The sequence below is a fragment of the Ranitomeya imitator genome, chromosome 4 (genome assembly GCF_032444005.1).
Source record: "Ranitomeya imitator isolate aRanImi1 chromosome 4, aRanImi1.pri, whole genome shotgun sequence".
Classification (NCBI taxonomy): Eukaryota; Metazoa; Chordata; class Amphibia; order Anura; family Dendrobatidae; genus Ranitomeya; species Ranitomeya imitator.
In genome coordinates this window covers 652,586,241-652,601,966 of record NC_091285.1, presented here as the reverse complement: position 1 = coordinate 652,601,966, position 15,726 = coordinate 652,586,241, and the positions used below count along the sequence as shown (strand labels likewise).

The 15,726-nt window shown below is 44.1% G+C and overlaps 1 protein-coding gene across 2 annotated transcripts in view; it reads right to left on the bottom strand.

Annotated features, from left to right (window-relative positions):
* LOC138677134 (zinc metalloproteinase-disintegrin-like 4a) overlaps positions 1-15,726 on the bottom strand; it is a 62,111-nt gene that overhangs the window by 33,125 nt on the left and 13,260 nt on the right. For both annotated transcript variants that reach the window (XR_011320861.1, XM_069767033.1), the window contains exon 3: positions 14,642-14,718. Coding sequence is in view for 1 of the 2 variants with exons in the window: in XM_069767033.1 (XP_069623134.1) it covers positions 14,642-14,718 (77 nt within the window). In the remaining variant the exon portion in view is untranslated. The remainder of the gene's footprint in view (positions 1-14,641; positions 14,719-15,726) is intronic.

Here is a 15,726-nt window from a genome sequence, read left to right as displayed (position 1 = left end):
TATTTGGGCTTATTTTACCCAAATAATATTCACCATATATGTAAAAACAAAATTAGAAGTAGAAATACGGTGTCGTGGGCTTGCATAGAAATTAACCCTAAGGGAATATAATTAACTAACAAAATACCGTACAGCAATTGTACAGAAATGTATAAGAATCTATGAAAAATGAATCCCTATATGATGAACTTGAAATTAATAATAACGATGTAGTGTAAAACACTAATTGTGCTAGTAAAAATAAATTAATCACCATTGTAAATGTTTGTTGCCTAATGTGATAATAATATACATACTACAGACATCGAAAACACAATACACACAACAGATGCAGAAACAAATAGACAATAGACAATACAAATATAATAAAAATGCACAATACATATGCACAATACAGACATCAAATCTACAATACACAAAATAAATGCCAGACATGGAAATCAAATACACAATACAGACAAACACACAAAGCAGACATCAAATACACACGATAACACATCAAATACACATTATAAACACAAAAAACCTCTGAGCAGTGCTAAAATAATACCAATATACAAAGCCAAATAATATCAACATATAGTGCTCAAAAATATGTACCAAAAATCTCAGCCAATTAATGCAAAACAAATATCTGTAATACCAATTTTCAGTGAAACAGTTACCAGCATACAGTACCCAAATATGTACCAAACAATGCCAACTGATTAATACCAGTATATAGTACTCAAAAATATCAATATGCATCCAAAATATTACAGAACTAAACCACCATACAAGGCTGATATATTATTAAAATACAAAACACAAATAATAGCAGCGAATAGTGCTCAGATAAGATGTGCCAAAAAAATCCCAGTCAACTAATGTCATATACAGTGCTCAAATAATATGGATAGTCGATGCCCAAATATTACCAAACACCAATATACAGTGGCAAATAATACCAAGTACCAACATACAATGGCCAAATAATGCCAACCAAATAAGTGACAGTGTCCACATAATACAAACCAAATACTGATATGCAGTGCTCAAATAATACCAACATACAGTTCCTAAATAATACCAACATACAGTGCCTAAATGATACCAATGTAAAGTGCCTTAAAAATACTAATATACAGTGCCTTAGTAATACCAATATACAGTGCCTAAATAATACCAATGTACAGTGCCTAAATAACTCCAATATACAGTGCCTGAATAATACCAATATACAGTGCCTAAATAACACCGATATACAGTGCCTAAATAACGCCAATATACAGTGCCTGAATAATACCAATATACAGTGCCTAAATAATACCAATGTACAGTGCCTAAATAACGCCAATATATAGTGCCTGAGTAATACCAATATACAGTGCCTAAATAACGCCAATATATAGTGCCTGAGTAATACCAATATACAGTGCCTAAATAACGCCAATATATAGTGCCTGAATAATACCAATATACAGTGCCTGAATAACGTCAATATATAGTGCCTGAATAATACCAATATACAGTGCCTAAATAACGTCAATATATAGTGCCTGAATAATACCAATATACAGTGCCTAAATAATGCCAATGTACAGTGCCTAAATAACATCAATATATAGTGCCTGAATAATACCAATATACAGTGCCTAAATAACGTCAATATATAATACCTGAATAATACCAATATACAGTGCCTAAATAATGCCAATGTACAGTGCCTAAATAATACCAATGTACAGTGCCTGAATACTACCAATGTACAGTGCCTGAATAATACCAATATACAGTGCCTGAATAATACCAATATACAGTGCCTAAATAACGTCAATATATAGTGCCTGAATAATACCAATATACAGTGCTTAAATAATACCAATGTACAGTGCCTGAATAATACCAATGTACAGTGACTGAATAATAGAAATGTACAGTGCTTAAATACCAATGTACAGTGCCTGAATACTACCAATGTACAGTGCCTGAATAATACCAATGCACAGTGCCTGAATAATACCAATATACAGTGCCTGAATAATACCAATATACAGTGCCTAAATAACACCAATGTACAGTGCCTGAATAATACCAATGTACAGTGCCTGAATAATACCAATATATAGGGTTGAGCGAAACGGATCGTTCATTTTCATAAGTCGCGGACTTTTGGCAAAGTCGGGTTTCATGAAACCCGACCCGATCCCTGTGCGGGGTCGTCCATGCGGTCGGCGACCTTCGTGCCAAAGTCGCGTTTCCTATGACGCCTTCAGCGCCATTTCTCAGCCAATGAAGGTGGACGCAGAGTGTGGGCAGCGTGATGACATAGGTCCTGGTCCCCACCATCTTAGAGAAGGGCATTGCAGTGATTGGCTTGCTGTCTGCGGCGTCACAGGGGCTATAAAGGGGGAAACGCCGCCATCTTACTGCTGCCGATCTGAGAATAGGGAGAGGTTGCTGCCGCTTCGTCAGAAGCAGGGATAGCGTTAGGCAGGGTACATTCACCCCCAAACCGCTTGTGCTGTAGCGATTTCCACTGTCCAACACCACCTTTTCTTAGCAGGGACAGTGGAGACTACATTTTTTTTCCTCAGCGCTGTAGCTCATTGGGTTGCCCTAGAAGGCTCCCTGATAGCTGCATTGCTGTTTGTACACCGCTGTGCAAACCAACTGCTTTTTTCAAAGCACAAATCCTGTTGCTCCTTCCTTTCTGCACAGCTATCTTGTTTGTTTGTCCACACTTTTGACTTTTGTGTGCAGCAGTCCTTTTTATTGCTGCCTGCCATACTTTTCTGAGATTACTGTAGGGAGATAGTAATTGTAGTACAGTCCCTTTTTTTTTTGTTATATATCTTCAAGCCACTTTCTGCCACAGAAAATATACTCTAATACAGTGGCCCTGATTTATTCACTAGTCTCCCAGAAAAACTAAAAAAGGGGGAGATTAAGACTGGCAAATCTGCATCTGTGCCAGTCCTGTCTGTGGTATCTGTCACTCATTTTCTGCCACAGAAAACATACTGTATTTCAGTGGGCCTGATTTATTCACTATTCTCCCAGAAAAACTAAAAAAGAGGGAGATTAAGATTGGCAAATCTGCATCTGTGCCAGTCCTGTCTGTGGCATGTGTCTGTCATTTTCTGCCACAGAAAATATACTGTATTACATTGGGCCTGATTTATTCACTATTCTCCCAGAAAAAATAAAAAGGGGGAGATTTTTATTGGCAGTGTGTGCATCTGTGTCAGTCCTGTTAGTGGCATATCTGTCTGCCACTTAAGCTGTGTACTGTTATACGGTGGGCCTGATTTTCCCTGCAGTCTCACCCACCTAAAAAGGGAGATTTAAATTCACCACAAGTTTGCGTACACCTTGTAACTGGTTTTACAGTACCAAATACCGTTTGTTTGTTTGTTTGTTTGGTTACATTTTTCAAAGAATGAGGAAGTCTGGTGGAAGAGGTCGTGGCCATGGGCGGTCATTGCCAGCTGGTAATGATGGTAGTGGTGGTGGAGCATCAGGTGGTCGTGGGAAAAGCAATATAGCACCTAAGTCTCGAGTTGTTGAGCCAGCATCATCGTCTGGCTACACAAGGCCTCGAATGCTCCCTTTTCTGGGAGTAGGAAAACCGCTTTTAAAGCCGGAGCAGCAGGAACAAGTATTGGCTTTCCTTGCTGACTCTGCCTCTAGCTCTTTCGCCTCCTCTTCGGAAAGTGCAAAATGTAAAAGCAGCGCGTCGTCAGTGGATGTTCCTGATCAGGGACAAATCGCTTCCTTGTCTTCTTCACCCAGAACAACAGAGAAGGAAGCGTCAGGCGACACAACGGGTTACTCCATGGAGCTCTTTACACATACCGTTCCTGGGTTAGAAAAGGAAATTGTTAACAGGCCATGCCCATTACAAGATGAATTGGACATGGAGTGCACAGATGCACAGCCACAGCCAGATTATTATGCTGTTCCTTTAACTCAGATCAGAACATTGCCCTCGCAGTGTACTGATCCAGAATCTGAAACTGATGAGACTATGGAGCCCCGTCACGAACGCTATAGCACCGGCTTACACAGTGACACAGAGGAAGGTGCACAGGACATAGAAGAGGAGGTCATAGACGACCCAGTTGTTGACCCCGATTGGCAGCCATTGGGGAACAGGGTGCAGGCTGCAGTAGCTCTGAAGCGGAGGAGGAGCTGCAGCAGGCATCAACATCACAACAGGTTCCATCTGGCAGGCCCGTATCTGGCCAAAAACATGTGGCAAAACTAAAACCAGTTGTAGGACAGCGTGGCCATCTGGTTAAAGTAGCTCAGTGTGCAATGCCTGAAAAGGTATCCGATAATAGGAAGAGTGCAGTCTGGCACTTTTTTAAACAAGATCCAAATGATCAGTGCAAAGTCATCTGTAAAAAATGCTCAAGGACCTTCAGCAGAGGTCAGAATGTTAAAAATCTAAATACAAGTTGCATGCGTAGACATTTGAACACCATGCACTTGCAAGCCTGGACTAACTACCAAACGTCCCTTAACGTTGTAGCACGCTCTCACAATGAAGCTAGTCAGCAACGCTACATCCCTTCCCTCACTGTAAGCCCACCATTTACCACACCACCTGCAGTAAAATGTGGAGGTTTCGTCACAAGGCCAAAGCAGTCAGGGAATCACCAGGTTCGTAGTAGGAAACACTGTATGTAGGGCAACAGCAAGAATACCATCACCAACCCTCTCTCAGTCTGCCATGTCCACCGGCACCCCCGCTAGTTCCACCATATGCAGCTCTCCAGTCCAGCTCACCCTACATGAGACTCTCATTAGGAAAAGGAAGTACTCATCCTCGCATCCGCGTACACAGGGTTTGAACGCCCACATTGCTAGACTAATCTCGTTAGAGATTATGCCCCACCGGTTAGTTGAAAGCGAAGCTTTCAAAGCCCTGATGGACTACGCTGTACCACGCTACGAGCTACCCAGTCGACACTTCTTTTCTAGAAAAGCCATCCAGCCCTCCACCAGCATGTAAAAGACCGCGTTGTCCATGAACTCAGGCAATCAGTAGGCATGGCCAGGGGCGTTACATCTCCATCACGGCACACTGGGTTAATGTGGTGGATGCAGGGTCCACAGGGGACAGCAATATTGGTACAGTTCTGCCTAGCCCACGGTCTAGGAAACAGTTGGCTGTAGACGTTCGCCCCCCCCTCTCTCCTCCTCATCCTCCTGCAGAAGCGAGAGCTCGTCCACAGACCGCAGTCGCAAGACCACTCCATCCGCAGCTGCCACTGTTGCACACGAGGTGTCCAATTATGGAACAGCTAGTGGCAAGCGTCAGCAGGCTGTATTGGCAATGAAGTGTATGGGCGACAACAGACACACCGCGGAAGTTCTGTCCGAGTTCTTGCAGCAAGAAACTCAGTCATGGCTGGGCACTGGACATCTTGAGGCAGGCAAGATAGTGAGTGATAATGGAAGGAATTTTATGGCTGCCATAGCCCTTTCACAACTGAAACACATTTCTTGCCTGGCTCACACCTTAAACCTGGTGGTGCAGTGCTTCCTGAAAAGTTATCCAGGGTTACCCGACCTGCTCCTCAAAGTGCGCAGACTTTGCTCGCACATCCATTCGCCCGTACACTTCAGCCGTATGCAGAACCATCAGCGGTCTTTGAACCTTCCCCAGCATCGCCTAATCACCGATGTTGCAACAAGGTGGAACTCCACACTGCACATGCTTCAGAGACTGTGCGAACAGAGGCGTGCTGTTATGTATTTGTGGGAGGATACACATACACGGGTAGGCAGTTGGATGGCAGACATGGAGTTGTCAGGTGTGCAGTGGTCGAAGCTACAAGACCTGTGTCAAGTCCTTCAGTGTTTTGAGGAATGCACACGGCTGGTTAGTGCAGACAATGCCATAATAAGCATGAACATCCCCCTATTGCGTCTGCTGATGCAAAGTTTGACGCACATAAAGGAGCAGGCGTCTACAGCCGAGGACGAGGGAAGCCTTGATGACAGTCAGCCATTGTCTGGTCAGGGAAGTCTACAGAACGAGGTGGCGGGGGAAGAGGAGGAGGACGAGGATGATGGGGATGAGTATTTTTTGGATGAGGAAGCTTCTCAGGGGGCAATAGAAACTGGTGGCGTTGCAAGGCCGGGTTCAGGGATTTTGAGGGAGACAAGTGACGTTGATTTGCCCGAAAGTGCTCCTCAACCCAGCACAAGCACTGATTTGACAACTGGAACATTGGCCCACATGGCGGATTATGCCTTGCTTATCCTCAAAAGGGACCCACGCATTATAAAAATGATGACCGATGACGATTACTGGTTGGCCTGCCTCCTTGATCCTCGCTATAAAGGCAAATTGCAAAATATCATGCCACATGAGAACCTTGAACAAATATTGGCAACCAAACAAGCAACTCTTGTAGACCGTTTGATTCAGGCATTCCCAGCACACAGCGCCGGTGATGGTTCTCACACGAGCTGCAGGGGGCAGAAGGCCAGAGGTGTTAGAGGTGCACAAATCAGAAGTGGCGTTGGACAGAGGGGTTTTCTGACCAGGTTGTGGAGTGATTTCACAATGACCGCAGACAGGACAGGTACTGCAGCATCAATTCAAAGTGACAGGAGACAACATTTGTCCAGTATGGTTACCAACTATTTTTCCTCCCTTATCGATGTTCTCATTCAACCGTCATTCCCATTTGATTTTTGGGCATCCAAAATAGACACCTGGCCTGAATTGGCCGAATATGCATTGCAGGAGCTTGCTTGCCCAGCAGCTAGTGTGCTATCAGAAAGAGTATTCAGTGCTGCTGGTTCAATACTGACCGAAAAAAGGACTCGTCTGGCTACCCGAAATGTTGATGATCTAACCTTCATTAAAATGACTCACTCATGGATTTCTAATTATTTTGCCCCACCTTTCCCGGCTGACACCTAGCTTTCCTGTAAAAAGGTCTTGCTTTTGGACTGGTCTTACTGACTGTTCCAATCTCTTAATTTGCAGCAGCTGTTTGTCCAGCATACGACATGTTTACACCACCCTAAATGGCCTACCTCCCCCCACGGGGCCGTGGTCTCGCCACTTGGTGCAAGCACCCGTGAGAGTGCCGTTTGTCTGAAGAGGTGGGTGTGCACGCTTTTGGGCGACGGCACTGGCACTGGGTCCCTCATAGTACAATAAAGTGTCTCTGGCGGTGGTGGCGCGCACCCAACGTCAGACACACCGTTGTAACATGAGGGGCCCTGGGCCTGTACCGCCGGCTACGAGTGTCCCTCCCCCCCCCCAGCTCAAACAGTTTAGTCTATGCACTGAAATCCTTCAATGCCTGGCACTGACAATACCAATTTGTTGACATGTATGATGCTAGTTAAAATATTCAGGGGCCCTGTCCTACATTTACACCAGTAAATACTTACAGTGTCTGAAAGTCAGCAGAGGAGCCCACCCCTGTAATTAAGTATGCCACCCTTTTTTTGTTTTGTTTTGTTTTTTTGCGAGACATTAATATCTATTAATTTTTTGGGAGTACTAACTGTGTCAGACACTCCTTCCAATTGTCCTCCGCTGACCACACCAATGCTGCCTGTGTAGCCCTGCAACATAATTCTAGCTGCATTGAGCCTATTTTGTTATTTTAGCCCTACTAACTCTGTAAGGCCTACTAGCAGTGTCTGTCTGAGCCACTCAATACAGCTGTCCTCTTTAAAAAAAATGAGCTGCAATTGTCTGGTTTTCAGCCTGTCGGAATTTTAAAACTGCATTGGGGCCACAAGTTTCGTTGGGGTCTACAAACTGTGTCTGCAGCTCCAAGGTGTTCTCCAGGTTGCCTCTCCCTAGCTTCTATCTTCAGGCTCTCGTTAAGTAGTTGTTAATATAACACTGCATTAGGCCTACAAGTTGGGTCTGGGTTCTAGAAACGGTGTCTTCCGCTCCAAGGTGTTCTCCAGATTGCCTTTACCTAGCTTCAATCTTCAGGCTCTCGTTAAATTGTTTTTAAAATAACACTGCATTTGGCCTACTTGTTTTGTTGGCCCTAATAACGGTGTCTGCCGCTCCTTGATGTTCTCCTCCACTGAACAAATCAGTGCCGCCTGTTTACTTCTGTTACCAATTTTGAACTGCATTTAGCCTACTTACAGATTTGGGCCTACTCACTGTGTCAGCCTCTCATTACAGTTGTCCTCCACTGAACAAAGCAATGCCGCCTGGTTAGTCCTGTTACCAATTTTGAACTGCATTTAGCCTACTTTATTATTTGGGCCTATATCTGTGTTTCCTCCTCATCCTGCCAATTGCCCAGCCAGTGATAGATGAGTCTGCTGGTACATTGACCCAGAATGCTACATTCCCCGTGCATGCTACACAGCCAGATTGTGACCCTGCTGAAAGTCAGGTTCCTCTTCCCGCATACCATACCACCTTACACGGGGACAAAGACGAAGGTGCAGATGAAAGTGCAGGTTCCTTCATCAGGTGGGGGGGGGGAATACTCGTTGGCGACGTCACTGGCACAGGGCCCCTCATAGTACGCAAAAGTGTCGCTGCCGGTGGGAGGCGCCCCCACCGTGCAAAAACACTGCAGTACTTTGAGGGGCCCTGTGCCAGTGCCAATGCCAACGAGTGGGCCCCCCCTGCTTGCTCAGGATTACAGCACTTGCAAAGTTGAAATACTTACCTCTCCCTGCTCCACTGCCGTGACGTGGTCCACATTTCATGGGCCCACTAAATACTTGAACCAGCCCTACCCACCACAACTTTAGCCAAATGACCCCCAATTTCCAATGCCTAACTGTTATTATAAGGTAAATTAAGATTGACAAGCTTCAGTAACAACAATGGATGTTTTTGCCATTAAAATGGGCACTGTAGGTGTTTTCCTGGCCCCCACTCACTGCCGACTATGCTTCCCCATTGACTTGCATTGAGTTTCGTGTTTCGGTCAATCCCCGACTTTTCGCGATAATCGGCCGATTTCACTCGACTCAACTTTTGAGATAGTCGGGTTTCGCGAAACCCGACTCGACCCAAAAAAAAGGAAAAGTCGCTCAACCCTACAAATATACAGTGCCTAAATAATACCAATGTACAGTTTCTGAATAACACCAATGTACAGTGCCTGAATAATACCAATGTACAGTGCCTCAGTAATACCAATGTACAGTGCCTCAATAATACCAATGTACAGTGCATAAATACCAATGTACAGTTCCTGAATAACACCAATATACAGTGCATAAATAATACCAGTGTACAGCGCCCAATAATACCAATGTACAGTGCCTGAATAATACCAATATACAATGCCTAAATAACGCCAATATACAGTGCCTGAATAATATCAATGTACAGTACCTGAATAATACCAATATACAGTGCCTAAATAATACTAATTTACAGTGCCTAAATAACGCCAATATACAGTGCCTAAATAATGCCAATGTACAATACCTGAATAATACCAATGTACAGTGCCTGAATAAAACCAATGTACAGTGCCTGAATAATACCAATATACAGTGCCTAAATAATACCAATGTACAGTGCCTGAATAAAACCAATATACAGTGCCTGAATAATACCAATATACAGTGCCTAAATAATACCAATGTACAGTGCCTAAATAATACCAATGCACAGTGCCTGAATAATACCAATGTACAGTACCTGAGTAATACCAATGTACAGTGCCTGAATAATACCAATATACAGTGCCTAAATAATACCAATGTACAGTGCCTGAAAAAAACCAATGCACAGTGCCTGAATAATGCCAATGTACAGTACCTGAATAATACCAACATACAGTCCCTAAATAATACCAATGTACAGTGCCTGAATAATACCAATATACAATATCTACTCTCCCTCCAACCTCCAAGTGGCCATCATATACCGACCTCCAGGCCCGGCCACTGCCTTTATTGACCAATTCTCCACCTGGCTTCTTCACTTTCTCTCTGCTGACATTCCCACCATCATCATGGGTGACTTCAACATCCCCATTGATACTCTTCAGTCAAACTTTGGACTTTCTCAGTGGTCCTCCACAGCCACTCAGACGGACATACATTAGAACTGGTATTCACCCGTCTCTGCTCTCTATCTAACTTCACCACCTCCCCTCTCCCTCTATCTGACCACCATCTGCTCACCTTCTCATCCCTGTCCACCTCACCAGTCATCCATGTCCAGCAAAATGCGCACCCCCGCAGAAACCTTGCACACCTAGACACCTACACACTCTTTGACTCTATCCTACCCCTAGCATTCATATCCTCACTCCACGACATAGACAGTGCCGCTGCTTTCTACAATGCCACTCTTGCATCAGCTATTGACACAGTTGCCCCTCTCGTCCATGGCAGAGTGCGACATATCAATAGACAACCTTGGCACAATAACACCACTAAAAAGCTCCGGCAAGGGTCCAGGGTTGCGGAGCGGCGTTGGAAGAAAACACACTTGCAAGACGACTTCACTGCATTCAAACAGGCATTCAAACAGGCAACATTCGCTTTTAAATCTGCTCTCACCTCTGCTAAACAGGTCTACTTCACAACCCTCGTATCTTCCCTATCCTACAACCCCAAACAGTTATTCAAAACCTTTAACTCCCTCCTCCGCCCCCCCATTGCCACCTTCAACCTCCCTCATCTCTGCTGAGGACTTTGCCACACACTTTACAAATAAGATCAACCAGACAAGGCATGTCTTCATTGTTCAACCACCACAACCTCTTTGTATACCAGACCAATGCCCAAACCCCATAACCTCCCTATCCAACATCACTGAAGGGGGGCTTAATTGTCTCCTATCCAAATCGCACCTCACCACCTGTGCGCTCAACCCCATCCCATCCCACCTCCTCCCCAACCTCACCACCACACTTATCCCATCCCTAACCCACCTCTTCAACCTATCACTATCTTCTGGCACCTTCCCTTCTGCTTACAAACATGCCACAATCACATCTATCCTTAAAAAGCCAACCCTCGATCCAACTGCTATGTCCAGCTATCGCCCAATATCACTGCTCCCATTCGCTTCCAAACTCCTGGAGCAGCAGGTCCACTCTGAACTTTCCTCCCACCTCTCATCTACCTTGCTCTTTGACAATCTACAATCTGGTTTCTGCCCCCATCACTCAACTGAGACAGCCCTGACCAAAATCACTAATGACCTACTTACCGCGAAAGCTAATGGACAATACTCTGTACTCCTCCTTCTAGACCTGTCCTCTGGTTTCGACACAGTTGACCACTGCCTCTTACTACAGATCCTCTCCTCCTTTGGCATCAAAGACCTCGCCCTATCCTGGATCTCCTTGTACCTTTCCAACCGCACATTTAGCGTCTCCCACTCTCACACTACCTCCTCATCCCACCCTCTCTCTGTTGGAGTCCCCCAAGGCTCTGTTCTAGGACCCCTACTCTTTTCAATCTATACACTTGGCTTGGGACAACTCAAAGTCCCATGGATTCCAGTACCACCTCTATGCTGATGACACTCAGATCTACCTCTCTGGCCCAGACTTCACCGCTCTGCTGTCCAGAATCCCAGAGTGCCTATCAGCCATATCCTCCTTCTCCTCTCGCTTCCTCAAACTCAATGTGGACAAATCTGAAATCATCATCTTTCCTCCATCCCATAGATCTTCCTTACCTGACCTATCTATCGCAATCAATGACATCATGCTTTCCCCTGTACCGGAAGTCCGCTGCCTCGGAGTAACCTTCGACTCTGCCCTGTCCTTCAAACCGCACATCCAAGCTCTTTCCACCTCCTGTCGCCTCCAGCTCAAAAATATCTCCAGAATCCGTCCTTTCCTCAACCGTCAATCTACTAACATGCTTGTGCATGCCCTCATCATATCCCGCATTGACTACTGCAACATCCGATTCTGCGGCCACCCTACTAACACCATTGCACCTCTCCAGTCCATCCTTAACTCTGCTGCCCGACTAATTCATCTCTCTCCTCGCTACTCCTCCGCTTCCCCCCTCTGCAAATCTCTTCACTGGCTCCCATTCCCTCAGTGTATCCAGTTCAAATTACTAATACTGACCTACAAAGCCATCCACAACCTGTCTCCTCCATATATCTCTGAACTAATCTCCCGATATCTTCCCTCACGTGATCTCTGGTCCTCCCAAGACCTCCTTCTCTCCTCCACACTTATTCGCTCCTCATCCAACCGCCTCCAAGACTTCTCCCGAACATCCCCCATCCTCTGGAATTCTTTGCCCCAACATGTCCGACTATCAACCACATTCGGATCCTTCAGACGGAACCTGAAAACCCATCTCTTCAGGAAAGCCTACAGCCTGCACTGGCCCCGCTGCCGCCTCATCACTACCGAAGCTACCGCCTCACCAACAACGGAGCTCCTGTAACCCTCAACCTACTGTCTCCTTCCCCACCATCCTGTAGAATGTAAGCCCGCAAGGGCAGGGTCCTCGCCCCTCTGTATCAGTCTGTCATTGTTAGTTTGTTTACTGTAAGTGATATCTGTAACTTGTATGTAACCCCTTCTCATGTAAAGCACCATGGAATCAATGGTGCTATATAAAATAAATAATAATAATAAAAAAATACAGTGCCTAAATAATACCAACATACAGTGCCTGAATAATACCAATATACAGTGCCTAAATAACGCCAATATACAGTGCTTGAATAATATCAATGTACAGTACCTAAATAACGCTAATATACAGTGCCTAAATAATAGCAATGTACAGTACCTGAATAATAGCAACGTACAGGGCGTGAATAATACCAACATACAGTGCCTGAATAATACCAACATACAGTGCCTAAATAACGCCAATATACAGTGCCTGAATAAAACCAACATACAGTGCCTAAATAATACCAATGTACAGTGCTTGAATAATATCAATGTACAGTACCTAAATAACGCTAAAATATAGTGCCTAAATAATAGCAATGTACAGTGCCTGAATAATACCAACATACAGTGCCTAAATAACGCCAATATACAGTGCCTAAATAATACCAATGTACAGTACCTGAATAATAGCAATGTACAGTGCCTAAATAATACCAATGTACAGTACCTGAATAATACCAATGTACAGTACCTGAATAATACCAATGTACAGTACCTGAATAATACCAACATACAGTGCCTAAATAATACCAACATATAGTGCCTGAATAATACCAATGTACAGTGCCTGAATAATACCAATGTACAGTACCTGAATAATACCAACATACAGTGCCTGAATAACAGCAATGTACAGGGCCTAAATATTACAAAGCCATTAATACTGATGTACAGTGTCCATATAATACCCCATCACCAAACATAGAGAACATGGGAGCGCACGGCCACGCGTATGTTTATGGGGGAGCCTGACAAGATGGCTGCCGGCTAACTGATCGTCCGACCCATTGTGCGGTCAACAGAAATCGAAGGTGTATGTCGGACATTAGTATATGAAGGCTAGTAGCTGAAGTGTAGGATTCATATATCAGGTTCTGGAGCCCGAGGCCTAGTCCCAGGCGAGATCCATAAATCATGAACAACTAGTAGGTAAGCTATGATAGACTGGTAAACCCCTCGCTATGAGGGTTAATTATTAATACCGCAGATGATAAGGGTTCACAGAGGCGACACTGTAAATTCCTACAATCTGTTATCAGCTTTTTATGTGTACAGTACGGAGTGAGGCTGTTATGGATGACATCATTCACTTTACCATATACTGTACTGAAAAATGGGAAAAAAATTCCAAGTGTGGTGAAATGATGAAAAAATAAATACAGAACTCCACCATTGTTTTATGGTTAGGCTTCAACAAAGTTCAATATATAGTAAAATTGAGCGGGTAGCATGATTCTGCAGGTCGGCATGATTACAGAGATGCCAAACATGTAAAAATTTTTATTATTTTAGGAGGTGTGAAAAGTTGTGAAATTTGTAAAAACATTTTGTTTTTGACATTTTCCAAGACTCTTTACGTTTTTATTTTTCCATCTATGGATATGGGAGAGTGCTTGTTTCTGTTTGCAGAGCTTTTCTTCTTGTTGATACCATTTTGGAGGACATAGGACACTATAAATGCCTTCTTTTGTATTTTTTGGGAAAGGTGTGGCAACACGAAAAACATATATATAGCACGTAAATGGCTTCCAAACCCCGGCTTTTCCCCAGTACATTGGCCTGCCTTCAACTGCAATGATATCAGAACTTATAGCTATAAACATATATTAAGAAAATTATTGATCTTCTGTACGAAATGATGAAAAAAGGCGACGTTTCGCTCTGAAGATCTTTCTAACCCCTGTTATCAGGAAGAACGAATACTCCAAGACTGATTTTCCAACATGCTACAAGTTTTTTGTGTGATCCTCAGAAGAATTTGGTATTTCCCCCCTATGCAAAACCTGATTTTCAGCTCCACTGGTTACATCACGTGGAAATATCACAGCATGTAAGGACGGGTTTAGGTCAGTCAATAAAACAAGACCGATTGGCAGTGAAGCTGTGAAAATGTCCACATAGGATAAACTGCAAATATTGATCCATAAATATAGACCGACACAGGAGATGGATAGTCACAGTCCTGGCAGAGGTTGTCCTCTGTGGTGGAGGTAATACAAGGTAATAATAGGGAGACTCACTCTGTTTTCTCCAGATGTAGGACTAGAGGTTTTCCTTCCACATGTAACCTGTACTTGACCAGGTACGGATACTTGCTCTGGGAAGAACAAAGAAAAAACAGATTATAAGAGGAACAAATGGCAGGAGAAAAAAGTACAGCTGCCCCCATTATAGTCAGGGATGGAGGCAGAAAGCATTGGAGATCCACCATGATTCGTTATCATAATGTAGGACGGAGAAGTTACGGGATGACTATAAGGTGTCAACCATAAAGAGGTCACCTAAACAGAGCCACACAAAGTAATGGGTCACACATTTTAAGTAAAGAGTGTACTGTGGCACAACTATGGAGGTGCACAAGTAGGTTCCCAAAGCAATATGTAAATAGAAATAGGACTTGGCACTCAACTAGGGTAATCCGTGAAAAACTTTAATGCAGTCCAGTATATGTACAGACGTTTCGGTCATGTATAGACCTTTATCAGGGTGCCGACTGCTCTTATTCAAAATAATAAAACTATAAAGGTCTTCCAGTATGGGATGACATATGTGTAGAGAGCCTCCTAATAGGAGAGCTAAATAAAGGATATATATTCCACACAGTGGTTATTCTAAGGCCTTATATTCCAGGTATGGTAGGGTAATACAATGCAGTATAGATTCGGAATCCACCGGAAAACTATCATGCAAGTAGTCAGTGGTGTCCACTGGATAGTTGCCACCTCTGGCAAGAGGTGGACACCGCATTAGAGCCGGACACCTATCCATTGGACGCCACTGCCCCATCTCTATATTGAGCCACTTGACATATCCACCACAACAACGTTGTCTGGCTCTGCTACACTGTCCAGCTTTGCTTTGCTATCTAATGAGCCTCCGGACTTACCCAGCTCTGCTGCACAGGACCCAGTGACATACTTTGCTCCACTTCACCACCAGGACCTTATGCCATTACTTCAACTTTACCTCATTAATCTCCTTTACACTGAGCCTCCGGCTTCCTAGTAAACTACAACTCAACTTCTTCAATTTCCATCCAGGGTCTACAGCCCCTTTTTTCAACCCGACCACCCTGCTACATCTATGTCATCTGTCCATGCTGTAT